General features: G+C 38.7%; 1 protein-coding gene across 2 annotated transcripts in view; it reads left to right on the top strand.

Moving 5' to 3' along the window:
- The first annotated feature begins 5,569 nt into the window (after nucleotides 1-5,569).
- LOC121328794 (plexin-D1-like) overlaps nucleotides 5,570-17,679 on the top strand; it is a 49,716-nt gene continuing 37,606 nt past the window's right edge. For both annotated transcript variants that reach the window (XM_041273852.1, XM_041273853.1), the window contains exons 1-7: nucleotides 5,570-7,139; nucleotides 11,121-11,297; nucleotides 12,961-13,092; nucleotides 13,546-13,646; nucleotides 14,444-14,573; nucleotides 14,676-14,856; nucleotides 15,650-15,758. In XM_041273852.1, coding sequence (XP_041129786.1) covers nucleotides 5,922-7,139; nucleotides 11,121-11,297; nucleotides 12,961-13,092; nucleotides 13,546-13,646; nucleotides 14,444-14,573; nucleotides 14,676-14,856; nucleotides 15,650-15,758 — 2,048 coding nt within the window. In that variant the 5' untranslated portion in view covers nucleotides 5,570-5,921. The remainder of the gene's footprint in view (nucleotides 7,140-11,120; nucleotides 11,298-12,960; nucleotides 13,093-13,545; nucleotides 13,647-14,443; nucleotides 14,574-14,675; nucleotides 14,857-15,649; nucleotides 15,759-17,679) is intronic.

Genomic DNA, 17,679 nt, shown 5'->3' on the forward strand with positions numbered 1-17,679 from the left:
ATACCCTGAAACTAATTAAAGATTCATTAATAGTGTTAATAAGGATAAAATAATATATTTGAACTATTGGTTAAAAGTTGTGACTATAAAACAGGGGCATGCTCTTGTTTCAGCTAATGTTTTTCTTTCTTTTTTTTTTTTAATAATGATTAATAATATAATGAATGCTGTATATATTGTATATATTAATATAAATGAGCATTGTTTAACATAACAACTAACTCCAGGGCTTAAAGACCGAGCTATGAAGATAAGCTAGCAGAACTTAATAGCTTAGGTTGGCCAAGGCGTCTTCAGCTCCCCGCACACCATCGACCCCTGTGGACTGGCCGCGTGCCTGCGGGCCTTCCTGTAAAGGTGCCCAGAGCTGCGTGGTTCTCCAGCATTGTAGCTGTGAGGTGGCTGCATGGTGGGTCTGCAGAGTGAAAAGAAGCAGACGGCTGACGGCTCACGTTTCGGAGGACGCGTGTGTCCGTCTTCGTCACTCCAGGGTCAGCGTGGGGGTGGCAGCGGTGGGCCGGGTTCAAATAAAAATAATTGGGCGTTTCAAATTGGGGAGAAAATCTGAAAAATAACCGGCAATTCCAAAAAAAGAAAAAGAGAGAGATTATTCTTACAAAACAGTGCCACCTCAGTTATGCCTCTCTGATGCCAAATAATGTTTAAGTACTGGAAATCAAAAATAAAATTTAAAAAAAAAAACTCATATACAAGAATGGAGAGGTGAGAAGAAGTACTTACTGAAAATGTAGCAGCTCTACGGGGTGATAAAGGGAACCTTTATTAAAACACCGAAAGCTCTCACCAGATGCTTTCTGTTGATTTCATAGTTTTCTTTATGATTTAGTGCTGACAGCCGTTGCTAGTAGTTGCTGGTAGAATTTACCTGCACTGGCCTGGTTGTTGCATTACTCTCCCCATATCACAGCACGTATCCAAGTCTCCTTGTTAGAGATTTTAGTCTCAACCGGACTTCCAGGTTAAATAAAGGTTAATACGTCAATAATATATACCAGACTTGTGCGTCTTAAAAACTAGACAAACAGTCCAAACTGGCAAGCTAATGTGCTTTTTGAAACACTATTACACTTCCTATTTCCAGACGGCACACTGCTGCTATTTCAAATTTAAATTATCATAAATCTATTAAAGTCCAAAGTGGCAACCTGCCACAATCTCCTAAGGGAACCACTGCGGTATAAAGTGTCTGTTTATCTTGCACTTTCCTCTGTTGTTTCTGAAAACAGTATCAATTACTCCACAGAACAGCACAGGCTGAGGGAACCTGGGAGCAAGACATTGAGGACTCATGTGCTTGTTTCCTTTGAGATAAAGAGACGACAGCTGAGGGACACTGTGATATACTGTATGCCTTCACTTTCGTAAGTTCTTTTAGGCCAAGCACAAGGTTTCCACACAAGAAAATCTCTCAGGGCTGCCTTTGAATAAGAATGAAATATGAATCTACACAGTATAAGTGCTCAATCCTTGTTCTGTTTACACCAGCACAATATTATAGAGTTTAAAAATTAGTTTATTAGCAATGTTTATATATTTATTTCTTGTCTGTATCACAGCGTTATATTTTTAAACATAATGCCGACTCTTTTAAAACATTTACTAGACAGCAGTCTTCTAAGGATCTCAGTGTATCCAGATCACGCTCCCACCTGCAACAATGCTGGTTTTCTGTTCCCACAATACACCACTCTTTTATATAGGAGGACCAGCATTGTTGCAGTAGGGGCCATGAACTGGATAGTGTACATGGCAGGGGATTTGTAACACTTTAAATTCTAACTTGTTTCACGCTATTTGTAAAGGCTTGTAACCCAAGGCAGCGCTGTTCAGCTCAGGCACTGTGTCATTGTGGGAGATGCAGAAAAAACAAGGTTTGAGCATTAAGAAAGATTAGCAGGTTGACTTCGCCACAGCTGACTATCTGCTGTTAATATTAACATTAACATAGTTATGTCCCGAATACAACCTATCCAGGCAGCCACTATTGGCTTTTTGTCCTTATCATCAATATTGTTTTCTTATTGTATTTATTACTTAAATGTTTCTCATACATTTCTGCACAGGGCTGCACCTATGTTTTGAATATACAGTATTGCAACTCAATGGTGATTCAGCTTGCTTAAATACAGAGTGCAAGAACCTGCAGTCATTCGACCGCATACACTGTTCCAGAAACTTGTATCTCTATCCGAAAAACAAAGTTTGTACTTTTATTGAACCTGATGTCAAGTCTGCATTATTATTTGACCTTGCCACAATTGGTACCAGAAGCGGGATAAAGTGCATAACCAACTTGACTTAATAATAAATGGAAATTGGAAATAATATATGGGAAAAAGGCATTGGGCCATCTGGATAGGCTGCACTCAGGTCACAACTGTGCTGTCTTAGCAATTCTTTGCTGATAATCAATTTATACAATTTAGTGTGCAATTAGACTCTAACTTAGAGGGCCAGCCATCTGCCTCCTGCTGGACAAATATCCAAATGACCAAATTCGAGGTTTGAAAAATGCATCCTTTTTTGTCAAACAATTTTGGAAAGACAGTTTTGTTTCTTTATCATCTAATTGTTGTAAAGAAACTCAGCAGAAGTCAAAGAGTGGTATATTTTTTCCATGAGGATATAAAAATAATTAAAAAATCTGGTAATTTGGGAATATTTCATATCGCAGTATACATTGAAAAGTGTGGTTTCTTCATCTATGAGCACTGTCTGCTGTGCAATTAGAATATTATTTATCAAAGCACCTTCCTGCCCCACCACAGTGCCTGATTAAAAGCAAAAGAGCAAAAGCCAACAAAAACACACAAGAACTCTCATTCCTGTTTATCTGCTAGACCAGTGCAGCACTGAGCGTCAGTGATAGGATGTTGCTGTCAGGGTGTGTCCGTGGTATTTCTATTTGTTGGTTTAAAACGTAAGATAATTTTGCAAAAAGTAGTTATCTTTAAGTTACCATTTCCTTTCTAGTCCTATATTTAAGCAATATATATTTTTTATTCATTTTACCCCCATTTGTCTACCCATTTTGAAATGAGTAATCCAGTGCTGAAATACATAGGTGAACTCTGCTGTCACAGTAATTGTCTCTTTTCACCCCCACACCCATGCAAAGCATATTACCAAACCCTGGAGACCTGCCAGGGAAGTTGTCTTCTTCTTCTTCTTCTTCTTCTTCTTCTTCTTCTTCTTCTTCTTCTTCTTCTTCTTCTTCTTCTTCTTCTTCTTCTTCTTCTTCTTCTTCTTCTTCTTCTTCTTTTCTTCCTCTCAAGAAAGGGGCAAACACAGCACTCTTCTTAGTTCTTCTTCTTTCTTAAATTCGTCTTCTTCGGAAATAGGTTAGGCAGATCCTTTAATGAAGGAGCAACTTCTAGGTATTTACTTCCTCTCAAGAAAGGGGCAAACACAGCACAAGTATGGAATTCTAGGTACTGTTGAATACTGATCATTTCATCTCTTGTGAATATATCACTGTACCTATATAGGTGAAAGGAAAAGTACTAAATACTTGTATTCTTCATGATTTATGAACATACTTACATCTGCACAGGTAAGTCGGGTAGTCACGATCAGCCTAGTATCATATACTAGTCTTGATCAGTATATGATCAGAACTTTGACAGAACTTACACAGATTCTGCCTCAACAACATGACTAGGTAGCCCATTCCATAACCTCGAAACTGTGTGAAGAAGTGTCTCCTCCCCCCTGTCCGAAGACTCTCTCCACTTCATTTCCAACTGTGTCCTCAGGTCCTGGATTCTGAGCTGAATTTGACTGTAATTCTTCTTTATGCTAGACTTCATAGATTTGCAATCTTATCTTCATAGCTGATTTGTTGATGTCTGCAATCATTATGGATGTTGCACTTTGAATATAGTGTTAAGGTGCTTTGAAGTCTAAACAATTTGGTATATAGGTCTTGAATCTGGGACATGTCAAGCATGATGTGCTTAGTATTGGAACATGTTAAGTCTTTTAATCTCTCAAGGAATCCCTTACCAAAACATCCTACATTTCCAGCGTTTTTACACCAAACGAATTTGCTCCATTTCTGTGTTTAACCTTTGTGTGAACAAGGTGTGTCCAACACCAAATAAACAAAACAAACAACAAACAAATACAGCTATATAATAACCATAAAAGATGAAAATAAATACACTCTAAGCTTAGCATAGCAGCAGCAGGGGGCACACGTTATAGTGGCCGTAATTATTAACATTAACAGGGACATCTAACTCACTGAAGAATATCTGATAAATGCATAACACCCTTAAGAGCAAAAACGAATATGATGTGTGTTAAATCAACTTGTGTTAATCAACTCTGTAATCTCCCTTGTGTGTGTGTAATTGATTAAATCACATGGTGTATATACATGATAAGCTTGTTATGTGGTGTCTGGGCATCAGGTCCGCTGTTGGTTTTTTAAGTAGTCGGAGGTCTATCAGATATCATTATCTATCCTGAAAACCTTTTAAATCGGTATGTTTTATCAGTCAGCAGAGCTACATCGCCCGAGGAACGGCCATTATGATGCAGAGCAAAATAAGGAGGCACTTATCAAAATGCATTTTATAAGTGTTCCCCCCCCCTCCCCCCCCCCCCCCCCCCCCTTACCCCAACCTCCCCCCCCCCCCCCCCCCCCCCCCCCCCCCCCCCCCCCCCCCCCCCCCCCCCCCCCCCCCCCCCCCCCCCCCCCCCCCCCCCCCCCCCCCCCCCCCCCCCCCCCCCCCCCCCCCCCCCCCCCCCCCCCCCCCCCCCCCCCCCCCCCCCTCAAAAAATCCCAAAATTTAAATTTGTTTCCCTCGAGCAGGTCTCTTAACTGTTGCATAAAATAGAGCCTTATAAAACAGATAATAAAGTAAAACCAAAAGCTCTGGAAAACATATGGTTATAATATCATCATCACTGTATACAGTAAAAACACAAAAAAATGCATTATTGTCTACTGTAAAAGCAAGAACATACGTTGTGACAACCAACCCCATATCGTGTGACAACCAACCCCAGTATGGGACAGGTTGTCACAGATGACCAGCGCATTTTCAACCGTCTAAATATCATATTTGGAATAAAGTTATGCTGAAATAAAAAAAAAACATCAATTTATACATGAGTTATTCTTCAATATAACGAGGAATAGAACCTTGTAGCATGTCACCAGATTGAGAAAAATAATAAAGAGCAAAAAGTGCAACCAACCCCAGTCTCCCCTCTCTCTCTCTCTCTCTCTCTCTCTCTCTCTCTCTCTCTCTCTCTCTCTCTCTCTATATATATATATATATATATATGTGTGTGTGTGTGTGTGTGTGTGTGTGTGTGTATATATATATATATATATATATATATATATATATACACACACACACACACACACACACACACACACACACACACACACATATCCTTTATATATTCCACATTACGGTTTGTATATTTATAAGCGTGCAATTGTGCTCCTATTGTTTAATTGAATGTGAGTTTAGACCTGACTGCATTGCTTATTCTATGTTTTTGTTAAAGTATCCAAGTAAACCATTAATTATTCTCTTGATCCAGGTAGTAGTATCTTCATAAGCATGGCGTTATGACAACAAAAACAAAACAAAAAAAAAAACTCAGATTGATTTTGAACAAGGGGCGCTAGAGCTAAGAATATCCTTTCTTTGGGAGGACTGTGTTCAGATCTGGCGATAAGCATTATCAGTAGCGAAACGGTTTCTGCTGCCTAAGAGAAAGGAAGCACGACTCTCTTAATCACTTCATTTTTTTCGTTTAGGCGTATGTAGCAGCAGGAAACAGGTTTCCTCTTGGATTATACTAGTAAGAAAAACACATTTTCTTATCCATGCACTCTTCATTGCATTCCCCGCTGCTTGTAACAAGAAGGAGAAATGCCTCCTTCTGAAAGAGTTCGGCTTCTTCTTTGGGACTTGTTTTTGGTTGTCTTTATTAATACCAACCACCACTATGCAAGGGGACTTGAAGTTCAGCGGCTATTCAAATCTCCAGACCCGACCAACAACTTTGCAGTGAATGAAGTTTCCAACAAAGTGTACCTGGCGAGCGTGAACAGGATTTATCAACTGGACGGTAATTTGAGCCTGGAGATTGAGGAGAAAACGGGACCAGTTTTGGATAACATGCTCTGCCATGCGCCGTATCTTCCCCATGCCTCCTGCGAGCACCCCAAAGTTCTGACAGACAACTATAACAAGCTCCTGCAGCTGGACCGGGACCAGCACGTGGCTGTAGTATGTGGTTCAGTTTACCAGGGTTTTTGTGAGCTAAGAAAGCTGGAGAACATTTCCGAAATAGCTGTTGAATTCCCCCCACAGGGAGACCACAAGGTGACAGTTTTTCCAAGCATGCTTAATATTGCTGCCAACCACCCCAACGCTTCAACAGTCGGGCTCATCCTCAGGAGCTCTGGGGGTAACACTCGGCTTCTGGTTGGGGCGACTTATACCGGTGTGGGCACGGCGTTTTTCCCCAAGAACCACAGCAAAGAGGACTTGAGGTTTGAAAACACACCTGAGATAGCTATTAGGTCCCTAAACGTCAATGAGCTGTCGAGGCTTTTCACCTATGATATAAATCCATCGGAAGACAACGTGTTTAAGATCAAGCAAGAAGTCAAACCCAAGAACAAACTGAGTTTTGTTCACGCTTTCATTCATAAGACATATTCTTATATCGCAATGAACAACGACGCCAACTTAGGGGAAAAGGCGAACCAACCCAATAGCATACTGGCGAGGATTTGTCTGGACAACAAAACCAAACGGAAAGAGTGTAAAAAGCTTACCGAGTCTTACATCCAAATGGGTCTTCAGTGTGGTTCTGATGGCAGCGTTTTCAACAGATTGGTTTCCGTTTTCTCTGCTAGAGTTTATCTTTCTAGCTACTTAAAAGAACGAGACCTCTTGTTTGGAATTTTTGAAAAATCGAATAAAAAATCGGCACTGTGCGTATTTCAGTTTTCAGATATTGAAAGTTCGATTAGGAATGCCCGAAAAACATGTTTAAGTGAGACAAATTCCGGAGACGTGTCGGTGCTGGATAGTGTAATTCAAGGGACTGGAGCTGGCTGCGTTAAGAAGAATATTGTGGTAGGTCAATCAACTCAATTAGCCCTACTTAGTTTGCTACATTTGTTTTTTATGTGATATGTTCATTTAACTGGTGTGGTCTCTTATGTGTCAGCAACATCTTATTAAATCACTCTGCTTTTAATGGCATGGTCTAGTATGTGTGCCTGTCTATTGTGTGTGACAGTTTAAGAAGTATGAATCATTTTTTCCAGAAAACAAACATCCTCAGAGATCACAATTTTTCTTTGGTTTTGTTATTATAGAAAGTTGTGCCAAAGCCTTAATAAGGTTGTGGGAACTAAAGTTTATTCTGCAATATTCTGTCACTAGAGGCACATTTGTTGTACAAGTGCAGTTTCCCTTGGCTTTTACATTTTAGTGAGGTTTATATCTTTCGTTGAAAATAACCAAAATATGTTTCCTGTAACAATAACACCGGTTACAAATATATATTTCAATTTGAGAATGCATATGGGAGTAAATCGTGGATTCAGCGGGGAGGGGTCTTGCCTATTTAAAGTTAAAACTACCCTTTGGCAATCTAAACAATGTGGAACGTCAAGCAAATCGGCTAACGCTAGATCGCACTGAAGGCGAACCATTACTGTCTTACTCTAGTTTTGAGGTTACCTATAAAAAACCTGTAAGAATTCGATTTATTGAATCCAGGATTACTTTTTCAATTGCAATTAAATAAGTTGTTACACTAACTACACGTGCAGGTCTATCCAGGGTAATAGTTAACCATCTACTTCTAAACCGTTGTATAATTTTTTAATTAAGACTTCTATGGTAATCGGTAGGACTATAGCTATTTTTATTGCCCAGAAGTTAGTTCTTGTTACACCACTACCAGTGTCATTTATTATATGTCAGCAGCGTAATAACTGACAATTAAATAAAATAATAATTTAAAAATGGGGAAAGTATAATATAATAGTGGCACAATGGTGCATCATATTAACAGAAACTGTGTTTGCCCCATAAACAAAAATGAACCTTGTTGAAAAGGTGCCACTGGCAATACAAGTCGATTCCCAAACTACGAGAAAAGAAACGAGACGGTCCCAAGGGATCGGCCGCAGCACACAACAGCAGACAGATGTGCAGCGCGGCTGTAAGATGAGCTTCGAAGTATGCAGAATATCAAGGCAGGATTGATACAGTACTGCAGAATCAGATGATACAGCCTCAGAGCTTCTACAATTACAACACACCTGCACATTGCAAACGACAAACCACTCGCAATAAAACAGTAAGCAGATTCATCTACCTTTTTAACTCATTTAGGCTATTCATGACTATATGCTAAAGGGGGAATTACCACTTACCAGTCACGTATCGCTTTTATGTTTTAAAAAAGCGTCTTGCTGAAGGCCGTATGATATGAAATGCAATGATTAAAACAATGCGTAGGGCTCTTTCACACCTAGTTCGTTTATAAAGGTGCGATTCAGAATCCACTTGCAAACTAACTAAAATGTTGCAATTTTGCTTCACTTGGTTTCACACTGAAAAATATCAAACGAACTAATTTTTTTTTTTTTTCTCCAAGGGAGTTTAAGTTCGCCTTCACAACTGCAATCCCAGCAGAATGCGTCTGCTTTCACATTACAATTATTTCAAGTGAACCAGGTCGACTATCTGTACACGTGACCAAAATGATAACTTCTTGTTGATGCCTAGATAGATGTTAGTTGCGGTATCAGTAAAGAGCCTATAGTGAACCTAAGCAGGGAGGGTTCCACCAGCAGTCTTGTGACAACACTGATATGCTAGATGCCGGTTATTATCATTGGTTGACAGCCGAAGTTCTTAATAAGCAGAAAGCCAGAGTTTCAAGTTAATTTCAAGTTTATTTACATGGAGGCTATATACACCGTACTTTTAGAAAGCACGTCGCTGAAATACACGTTTTAAGAGAACATCACTGTTGTCTGCTTTTACGATTCGCCATCTCCAGCTGTAAATCCCTCATAATTTTGCAAGCAGCTTCATAGCCGTTTTCAAAGCGATTCTGGCCTATCCTGCAAAATGCGTGAACTGCCTGCAACTGTTCTTTCAGTTAACTCCATCGGTTATAGACAGTCCTACACTCTAGGATGACAATCAGCGGATATAAATGTACAGAGCGTCTATTAAATACTGTAGAATCTGTAATAATTACATAATGTGCGTTCATTTGGTTTGTTTGACATCTGCTGTTAAAATGTCAGCACGAAACCCGTGCTAGACATATCGCTGAGGGCACCGACGTTTTCCTGCGTCATTATGTGCATTATGTTTTTTTTTTTTTTTTTTTCACCATACAATACACACACCTATGCGTGCTTTCTGTGCGCGATTTACTGTAGGGTTCTGCATTACATCAGTTTGTTCGGTTTCGTTTACATCTTAGATATCAATGCGATTGCTTTCATACTGTCCGACTCTGAGGTTGAAACGCATTACAGTTCCAGCTCAATCGGGCCGAGACCACCTATTTAAGTGAATCCCAGTCCACTTGTTTTGTGCGCACTCATGTGCGTTTGGACGTTTTACACCAACCAAAACGAACCGAACTTAGGTGTCAACTGAACTCAAGTGCGAATTATCCTCTCCAAACGAACTAGGTGTGAAAGGGCCCTTAGTGACACATGCATCTAGGAAGCTGCAAACCCGTTAACTGCAGAACTTACTTGTCTTGTCAGAGTTTAATAAAACAAAAACAACGGGCAGTGGGCTGCATTCAAGCTTTAACGAATTATGTGAAGAAATGTTTTAAACTGTTTAACTGTTTAATTGTCTTGGAAACCTGTAAAAATGAATATAGTGCTTGTTATAATACATTGTAATTCATCTCAGCTGTGGAAACAAAGATTTAGGTACAGCTGCATTATTATGTCTTTGGTAGGTTGTGATGAGAAGGGATTTTTTCAGTGAAAGCAAATTTCCTTTAATGCAGCTCTGCTGATTCAACTGGTCGGTTTTATATCAGCAATTTGTAAAACCGGAGTCAGAACTTGGACCATGATTTAGTTTTTTGCATTATTATTGCTTGCTGAAACAGCTTTTGGAACATGCTAGATAAGACTTCCTACACACATCAAAAAGTAGAACTCCCAGACTGACCTTTTTTTTCTTCCTTTAATCAGCTTTGTTTTTTTAGTGACTGGACATGCATTGATATGTTTTGCCATAGCTAGGAAGAAAACCATCATGTATGTATTGAAATCTGAGATTGTATAACAGGATAATAACTAGTTAACAGACACTTTCCATTGCCAAATAAACAATTCTTTAAGAGTTAAACTAATTGCATGATTTCATTGGGTAAAAAAAAAAAAAACACAGAACCTGTGGTATGTTGCAAGCACTTTTTTGTCTAAATGAGCCAATGTAATCCCTGATATCTGTTTTTATATTAAAGCTATGTTGCCAAGTTCCAAATTTCAATTACAATGGGCAAGGTATCAAATCTGTTTTGCACAGACAGCTCATAGTCTGTGCCTGGCAGGCAGGTGCGTTCTTGTCTGAGACTGCACATATTTGAGACCATTAAACTCATTAACTTGTGATCCACACAACCTAGGCATGTACATAGTTTTTGCTGGAGCAATTTACTGTTGGTCTCCCAAGGGTATATTTGCAAATGAGATGTTCCATCTCAATAAGTTTTCTCTAATAACAGATTTATCTGTCCAAAAACATTTCACATGTACAAAATGGCCAAGTTAAAATAAAAGGTACCAGCCATATAAATAGGGGGCAAGTATAAAAAAAATGAGAAGCTCAGTAAAAACCTAATGAAAAACAAGAAGAAACTGGGACAAACTTGTCCGTCCCGTCCCGTCCCGTCCCCCCCCCATTTTTATTACATAGGAATGAGTAGCAACATGAATACAAAAGTAGGGGCCATGTTTGCCCCAGTTGAATGTAAAAAAAACAGGAGAAACATTTTTTTTTTATGAAAAAGGGTTGAAAATGGTATGATTTATGTTTGCTTGGTCTGTTCTGCAGTTGCAGTCAGAACAGCTGGATTGTGGGGCCGCTCACCTGCAGCACCCTCTGGCTCTCCGGAAGCCCCTGAAGGCCAGTCCAGTGTTTGAGTCGTCTGGGCTGACCGCTGTCGCTGTTGCCAGTGTCAATGACCACACCATTGTATTCCTGGGTACAGCCACTGGGAGGCTGCAAAAGGTATACCAATTGTTAAAATTGTATTTTACTACTAAAATGAAGGCAATGCTTTTCGTTATCTAAATTACTTCTAATGTTGTTAGGCAAAAATATAAAAACCTAATTTATATGCAGGTTACAAGCATAAAGGTGTGGTGTGTGAAGTGTAAAGCACACCTGCAACCTGAAAAGGTCTCTCAGACATTTCTATAAGTTCAGCCGGTGCATTAGAGTGTAACTATGAAGCTGTCCCCCCTGCAACACTTACATCATTAGGAGGAGAGTGCTGCAGGGGGCAGGTTAATGGTTGCACTCTAGTATACAAGCTGAACTTTGAGAGAAGAGACGTTTTGAAACTCTTTCGGGGCCACAGGGATGCAGTACACTTCCGAATTTTGAAAAGTCACCAGGATGTGATGATTGAAATTAAAATTAACAATAAGAATACATGAGACCCAGACCAAGCGTCTGAAGATTAGTTTAGTTCTAATGTAAGAGCTTTGTGATGGTTTTCCACTATGAAAGGCACTATATAAAATAAAGATTTATTGATCCACTAAACTTTTAAACTATAAACTCAAGATATATCATTTAGCATGTTAGCTTTGTTGTTACTTCAACTGTTTGATTTAGTACATTCTGTTTTAGCAATGTAGAGTTCTTCTTCTTCTTCTTCTTCTTCTTCTTCTTCTTCTTCTTCTTCTTCTTCTTCTTGGATAACTGGTACTTCTTAGTTCATTATAATAGAGTGTGAGAATCGCTTTTAAAAGTTATGGTCCATATCCAGATCATTTCAATAAAATGTAGTATTGTAAAGCACTCTGTAAAAATTCTGCATAACTTTTGCAAATGCCTTGCGGGTGTGTGTTTTCCTCTTATCTTTCAGATAGACCATGCTATCAGTGTCTGAGGAAGCAATTTTTTTTCAGTTCAGCTTTTTTTATTGGTCATATTTAACAACCTTGCTCAACTGTAGAATTATGAGAACCTGGAGGCTTCAGGCATCTCCTTTGATATCGATGTAGGACGGATAAAAGCACATTATCATTCTTCTGTGCCCTACTTTTCCTTTTCATCAGTGTTCTTATTAAAGGTGCCCCTCCCCCTGTTTTGTCTTCAGTAATCTTGTTATCACACAGACATATGTAGCAGCAATTTTAATGATGCTCAGCTTCTGTGGTAGTATTGGCAATCATACTGAAAGGGAAAAGAAAGAGGTGGTCAGTTGTTAAGAAATACAGGTTTTAACCACAACAGGTTCTAAATAAATAGATTAAATATGTTAATATCAGCTTATTCTGTTTTTGTTTTTTTTATTATTTAGAGTCAATGACTTATAATATGTTTGTGAGAGTTTGGTGGCTACCTCTAATTGAGTGTAATTCAAACTCTTGACCCCTGACAAAGCAACGAGTGAAAAACTTCTAAACATATTAAAGTCATCAAATCAAAGAAAAAACACTGTATACCTTGTACAGTATTTGTCATTGATAAATAGGGGTTTTAGAGCAGAGTTAAACATGTAACAAAATGTTGGGAAATATATTCTAGTATGGCACCCAAGGTGGTTCGGTTTTATGGCTCTTCACTATACTGCTGTGACTCATGTGATCTGTTTGTGTCAAACAATTTGGACAGCCCTGGTAATAAAATGCAAGTGCATCTGTTTTTTTTTTTATTACAGCTCAACCTGCTTAAAAACTTGACCTTGGGAAGCCAGAAATCAATCAATGTGGCTTCTCGGGAATCCGTCCATCACATTATGAGTTTTGACCCCAGTGATAACAACTACATATATCTGATGACATCGTATCAGGTAAGAAACTCTTAAACTTAGTGGGTGTATTGTGTAATGTATTACTTCTGATGACTTACAGATGGGAAGGGATACAGTAAGTTAGTCATGTGCTGTGAATTCAGTATAATCTGTAGTGTAAAATGTAACTGTGAACTTGTATTTATTAGGGTTAGGGTTCAGAATAAGCATGCCCTGCTGTAACAGAAAACTCAACACCCTTATTGTTTTCAGTCCTGTTTTAAACATCAAGGGAAATTCATTGAAAAGAATACCAAACAGGTGCATTGTAACTAAACAATACGAATGTATATTTCATGATGTTAAATTAGTAATTAAATCAGTCACATTTTAATAAGGCTTTTTCTGTAAAATCTCACTGCCTCAGTAGTTTTTGAATGTGAGGAACGTTTCTTGATTCACTGCTTGCTAACAGTTTTCTAGTTTCATTAACAAGCCTCTGCTGGTTTTCAGATGATCCGCGTTAAAGTAGCAAAGTGTGATCTGTACAGCACTTGCAATCAGTGTCTAGGAGCTGCAGATGCGTACTGTGGATGGTGTACCCTGGAGAGCAGGTACAAACCTTCCTCGGCTTTCTTACACTAAGTGGCAAAAAAATGAATAGATTGTTTCATATAGTAAGAGAACAAAGGGATGGAAACATTTATTCAAACAGAGAGTGGTGGGGGTGTAGACTGAGTTACCTGTTGAGGCAGAATCACATGGATCCTTTAACTTGTCCGGATCTTCTGTTGCTATGAGCTGTAAACTAAAATCACCCACAAAGATAGTACTGCAAAGGTTACATCCAGTGGGGTAGCGTTAAGGGTTAAAAGATTGTTCGCAAGGGAATGAGTCAGATTCTCAGCACCAGCTTGTGTCAGCTACAACAACACTATTCAAAAACACATGCCTTGCTTACACATTATGCACCGTCAGGGTGAATTCCCAATAGAGTAGTTAAAAGCCCAGACTCCTTATTCATTTTATTTTTAGAAGCTTTACTGACCTGCTGACTTCCATAGTCGGCTGTGTTAGGTGCCAGAGAATACCATGGTCAGAAAGAGAAGTTGCTTTTTGTCAACATGTTATACTTTCATTTCTAACTACATCTCATGCCTTTTAATTATTAAATAAATAAATAAACAGCATTACAAGAATCTTTAAATGAGAACAAAGTACATGTAATCTGGTAGAAATGCATTGCTTTGGCACAACGAAAAATGACTCAGTGATTCGACATCAGCCCATTCCTACCCTCAGTCTGTCTCCACTTAATTTCCAACTGTGTCCTCTCATCCTGCTTTCTGTGTTGAGTTTAAAGTTTTGGGAAGGTTAACTTGAATGGTTTTAAAACTTAAATCTGTTCCAGGTGTTCTCTGCAAAGAGAATGTAGAGACTGGAAACAACCACATTTCTGGATTAGCCTGAATGAAGGATTTGACATTTGTCCATCTATGACTATTACACCCTCAGAAATCAACTTGGCTTCTACCTTCAAAGTAAGTTCTGGTACTATTACATAAGCTCCATTTTCAGCCTCCATGTATCTTGGACAGGATGTGCCTTGTATAACTCAACCTTTTATCTTTGTCTTCTTTAAGGATGTTGGGATTTTGATCAATGGTAGCGTCCCTGACCTTCACAGAACAAAGGTGGAGTGCGATTATGGAAATGGGGTTTCTACAGAGGCCACAATATATGGAATTGATTCTGCACCATCTCAAATTCACTCCTGCCCATTTTTACCAAAGGAGAAGTACCCAGAATTCCCACTGGGTCAAGGTATGTCTCCAACAGGAAGTCATATTTGTGTCTCTAGATTTACTTTCTGTTAGAAGAGCGAGCATTGCCTTTGCTTGGTTTTAATGAAGTTAGCAAACTTTAGTTTGAGAGGAGTGACAGTATCAACACACATGTCACCTGTCAGTATAACCCAGGTGTCTACCTTTGTTGTGGCCTCCCCATAAACAATAGCCCCTTCACCTTGGCCAAGTGGCTGTGAGGCACAGTTTAAATGTACTATATTGACCCTAACCTTCATAATTACTTCAGTATATTTACATTAGTTCCTAATACAAAGTGGCATCAGTCATGCAGCACATGATGAGTGGAAGCATTGGAGCAATCATGGGGTGATATTTTTAACCCATTAGCATATCTTAGATGTAGTAATGACACAATAATGATTTATAAACAAAGCCACAAATACTTCCCTTTTTTAGCTACAGAGGACTGAACAAACCAAGTCTTGGATCTTGGCTGCTTTGATCTGGTAGATACAAATAGGCTGGTGCCTGCTTGTTTTCAGCTTGTTTTCAATGGGCAGCAGTCCTCTTCCAAAACCATCGTGGCTTAACAGGACAGTGTTTCTTTAACAAAGTCGGCCAGGACTGAGCAGACGTGATTCTTTAGATTAGTACGGGAGTTTATTGCTGTACTGTCAACAGCAGTCAGACTAAGGGACCCTCGCCATTCATGAGGAACATGTTCACAGTCTTACTGTAGATTTGTATTCTCATTTGAGTGTTAGGTGTACCTCGATTATTCTCCTGTTATTTGTTTTATTTTTTGACAGATCACGTAACCATCCGCACTACCATCAAGGTCAATGGCACGAGCATTGTGTGGGGAAATGTAATTATTTATGACTGTGAGAGGACTGGAATGTTTAATGCAAAAACAGCGTAAGTCAAACCGAATCACATTCAAAGCTTTTGTTGTTTCTTACTAAATTGCCAAATGCTAGAAGTCATTGCTTTTCATATCCTTAAGGTCACTATATATATATATATATATATATATATATATATATATATATATATATATATATATATATATATATATATATATATATATATTTATTTTTTTTTTTTTTTTTTTTTACTGTTTTTTACAGTGTGCCTAAAACAATATAGCTGTTTCTATGGCAATCTAAAACCTTGAAAAGTAACCGAAGGCCAGATATATACTCAGCACCAGTGCATGCATAATGATTTGTCTCACAGTGATAGCTGAAGTCTCTTTGCTGCAATAGGCCTCATTTTACAACACCTCTGATTAGAAGTGTGATAAGAAAATTGCTGCAAACACCCTCAATAGGATTCATATAGACTACTATTCAATGTGAAAATCAGATGTACTTTGAAAAAGATGAGGTACCATATTTACTGTGTTTTATTTCTTTCTTTATATATCTGTGCAAATGTATATTCCCCTTCCATCAGCTGTTGCTTGTGCAAAGGTGTGAAATGTAAAATCCCTTACGTGTCAGTGTTAACCTGTGATTGCTGGAATTAAAGCAGGAAAAGGAAACTGAATGTGTCAGCTACAGATAAATCTGCAAGACCTTGTACCGATCTGCACCGAGGCTTCCCGCTTAACCACTGGAGAGTCTGTTTCTAATCTCCACTGTGTCTCCTGCTTCAGAAATGGTTGTTTCTGAGACTGCATTCTTGCTAAAATATCAAAAGTCTGTTTCTTGGATCTGTATTCATAAAAGTTAGTGTGTGGTAAGTTTAAAGCTACTTAGCAATGCACAGGAGGCATTAGTGTATTGTATTGTATTGCTCATTCTGTATAGACAACTCAGAGCATAAGCTATATCTATATTATTTGATACATTACATTTAGACTTAACTTTTACACTTAACAAAATTAGAGTAAGTTATCGTAACAATATAGTTAAAGAGAAAATAACAGTTAGATGCCAGTTAAAAATGCAGAAATTACGAAGTAACCTGTCCTCAAATGAGGACGATGGCACTCGATTATCGGCAGCATTTCAATATCTTACTCCTCCTCTGTAGCTGTGTTTCTGAGTGTGTGTATCTGTGGTTGTTGGGCTGTTGTTTGTGTAAAGGGCAGTGTTGTGTGATGACCTGCAGTCATGGATTCTGACCATTTTCAACGAAATCATGTTTAAAGCTCTACAACTGCTGATGCAAACGAGCTTGTATACTGCATATGTTTGAAAACCGGATGTTTTTTTTTACACTTTTTAAACAGTTTTTTAAATTTTTTTATAAGTGGTGTTATAAAAGCGCTATGTGTGAAGATGGTAAGGGTTTTTAAACCAACACAGAACACCCTGAGACATTTTTTTTTTAACATACTCTATACAAAATAATACAACAAAGTTTTGATACAGGGCCTGTTTCAGGTTGAATTTGTGAGAAGGGCACTATGTATGATGTCTGGATCCTTTAAGACCCATCTTGACAAAGCTTTGAGATCAATCAGCTAATACAGGGGCTCCCAAACTGGGGGCCGGGGACAGCTGGGGTGGGCCACAAAATGGTTTCAGGGGGACCATAACACATGCATGCTTGGGCTTATCTTTACATGCAAGTTTATGTTGCATTTGCAGTCAGAATACAACTGAGTACAGTAATTAGGAGCAGTTTTTCAAATGTCCGAGAAATGAAACTGAACATAATGAAAGCAGTCGCACTTCCACCAGTACAAACAAACAACCTCTCGAAATCGTGTTTTTAAAAACACTCAGTATATCCAGTTTGAATTTGCTCGTGCTACAAAGAAAGATGGCCTTGAGTACTCAAAGTGTTTGATCTGCTTGACATTGCTGACTTGAGTGTCTCAGACGTT

This window comes from Polyodon spathula, chromosome 16 (assembly GCF_017654505.1).
Source record: "Polyodon spathula isolate WHYD16114869_AA chromosome 16, ASM1765450v1, whole genome shotgun sequence".
NCBI classification, from domain to species: Eukaryota; Metazoa; Chordata; class Actinopteri; order Acipenseriformes; family Polyodontidae; genus Polyodon; species Polyodon spathula.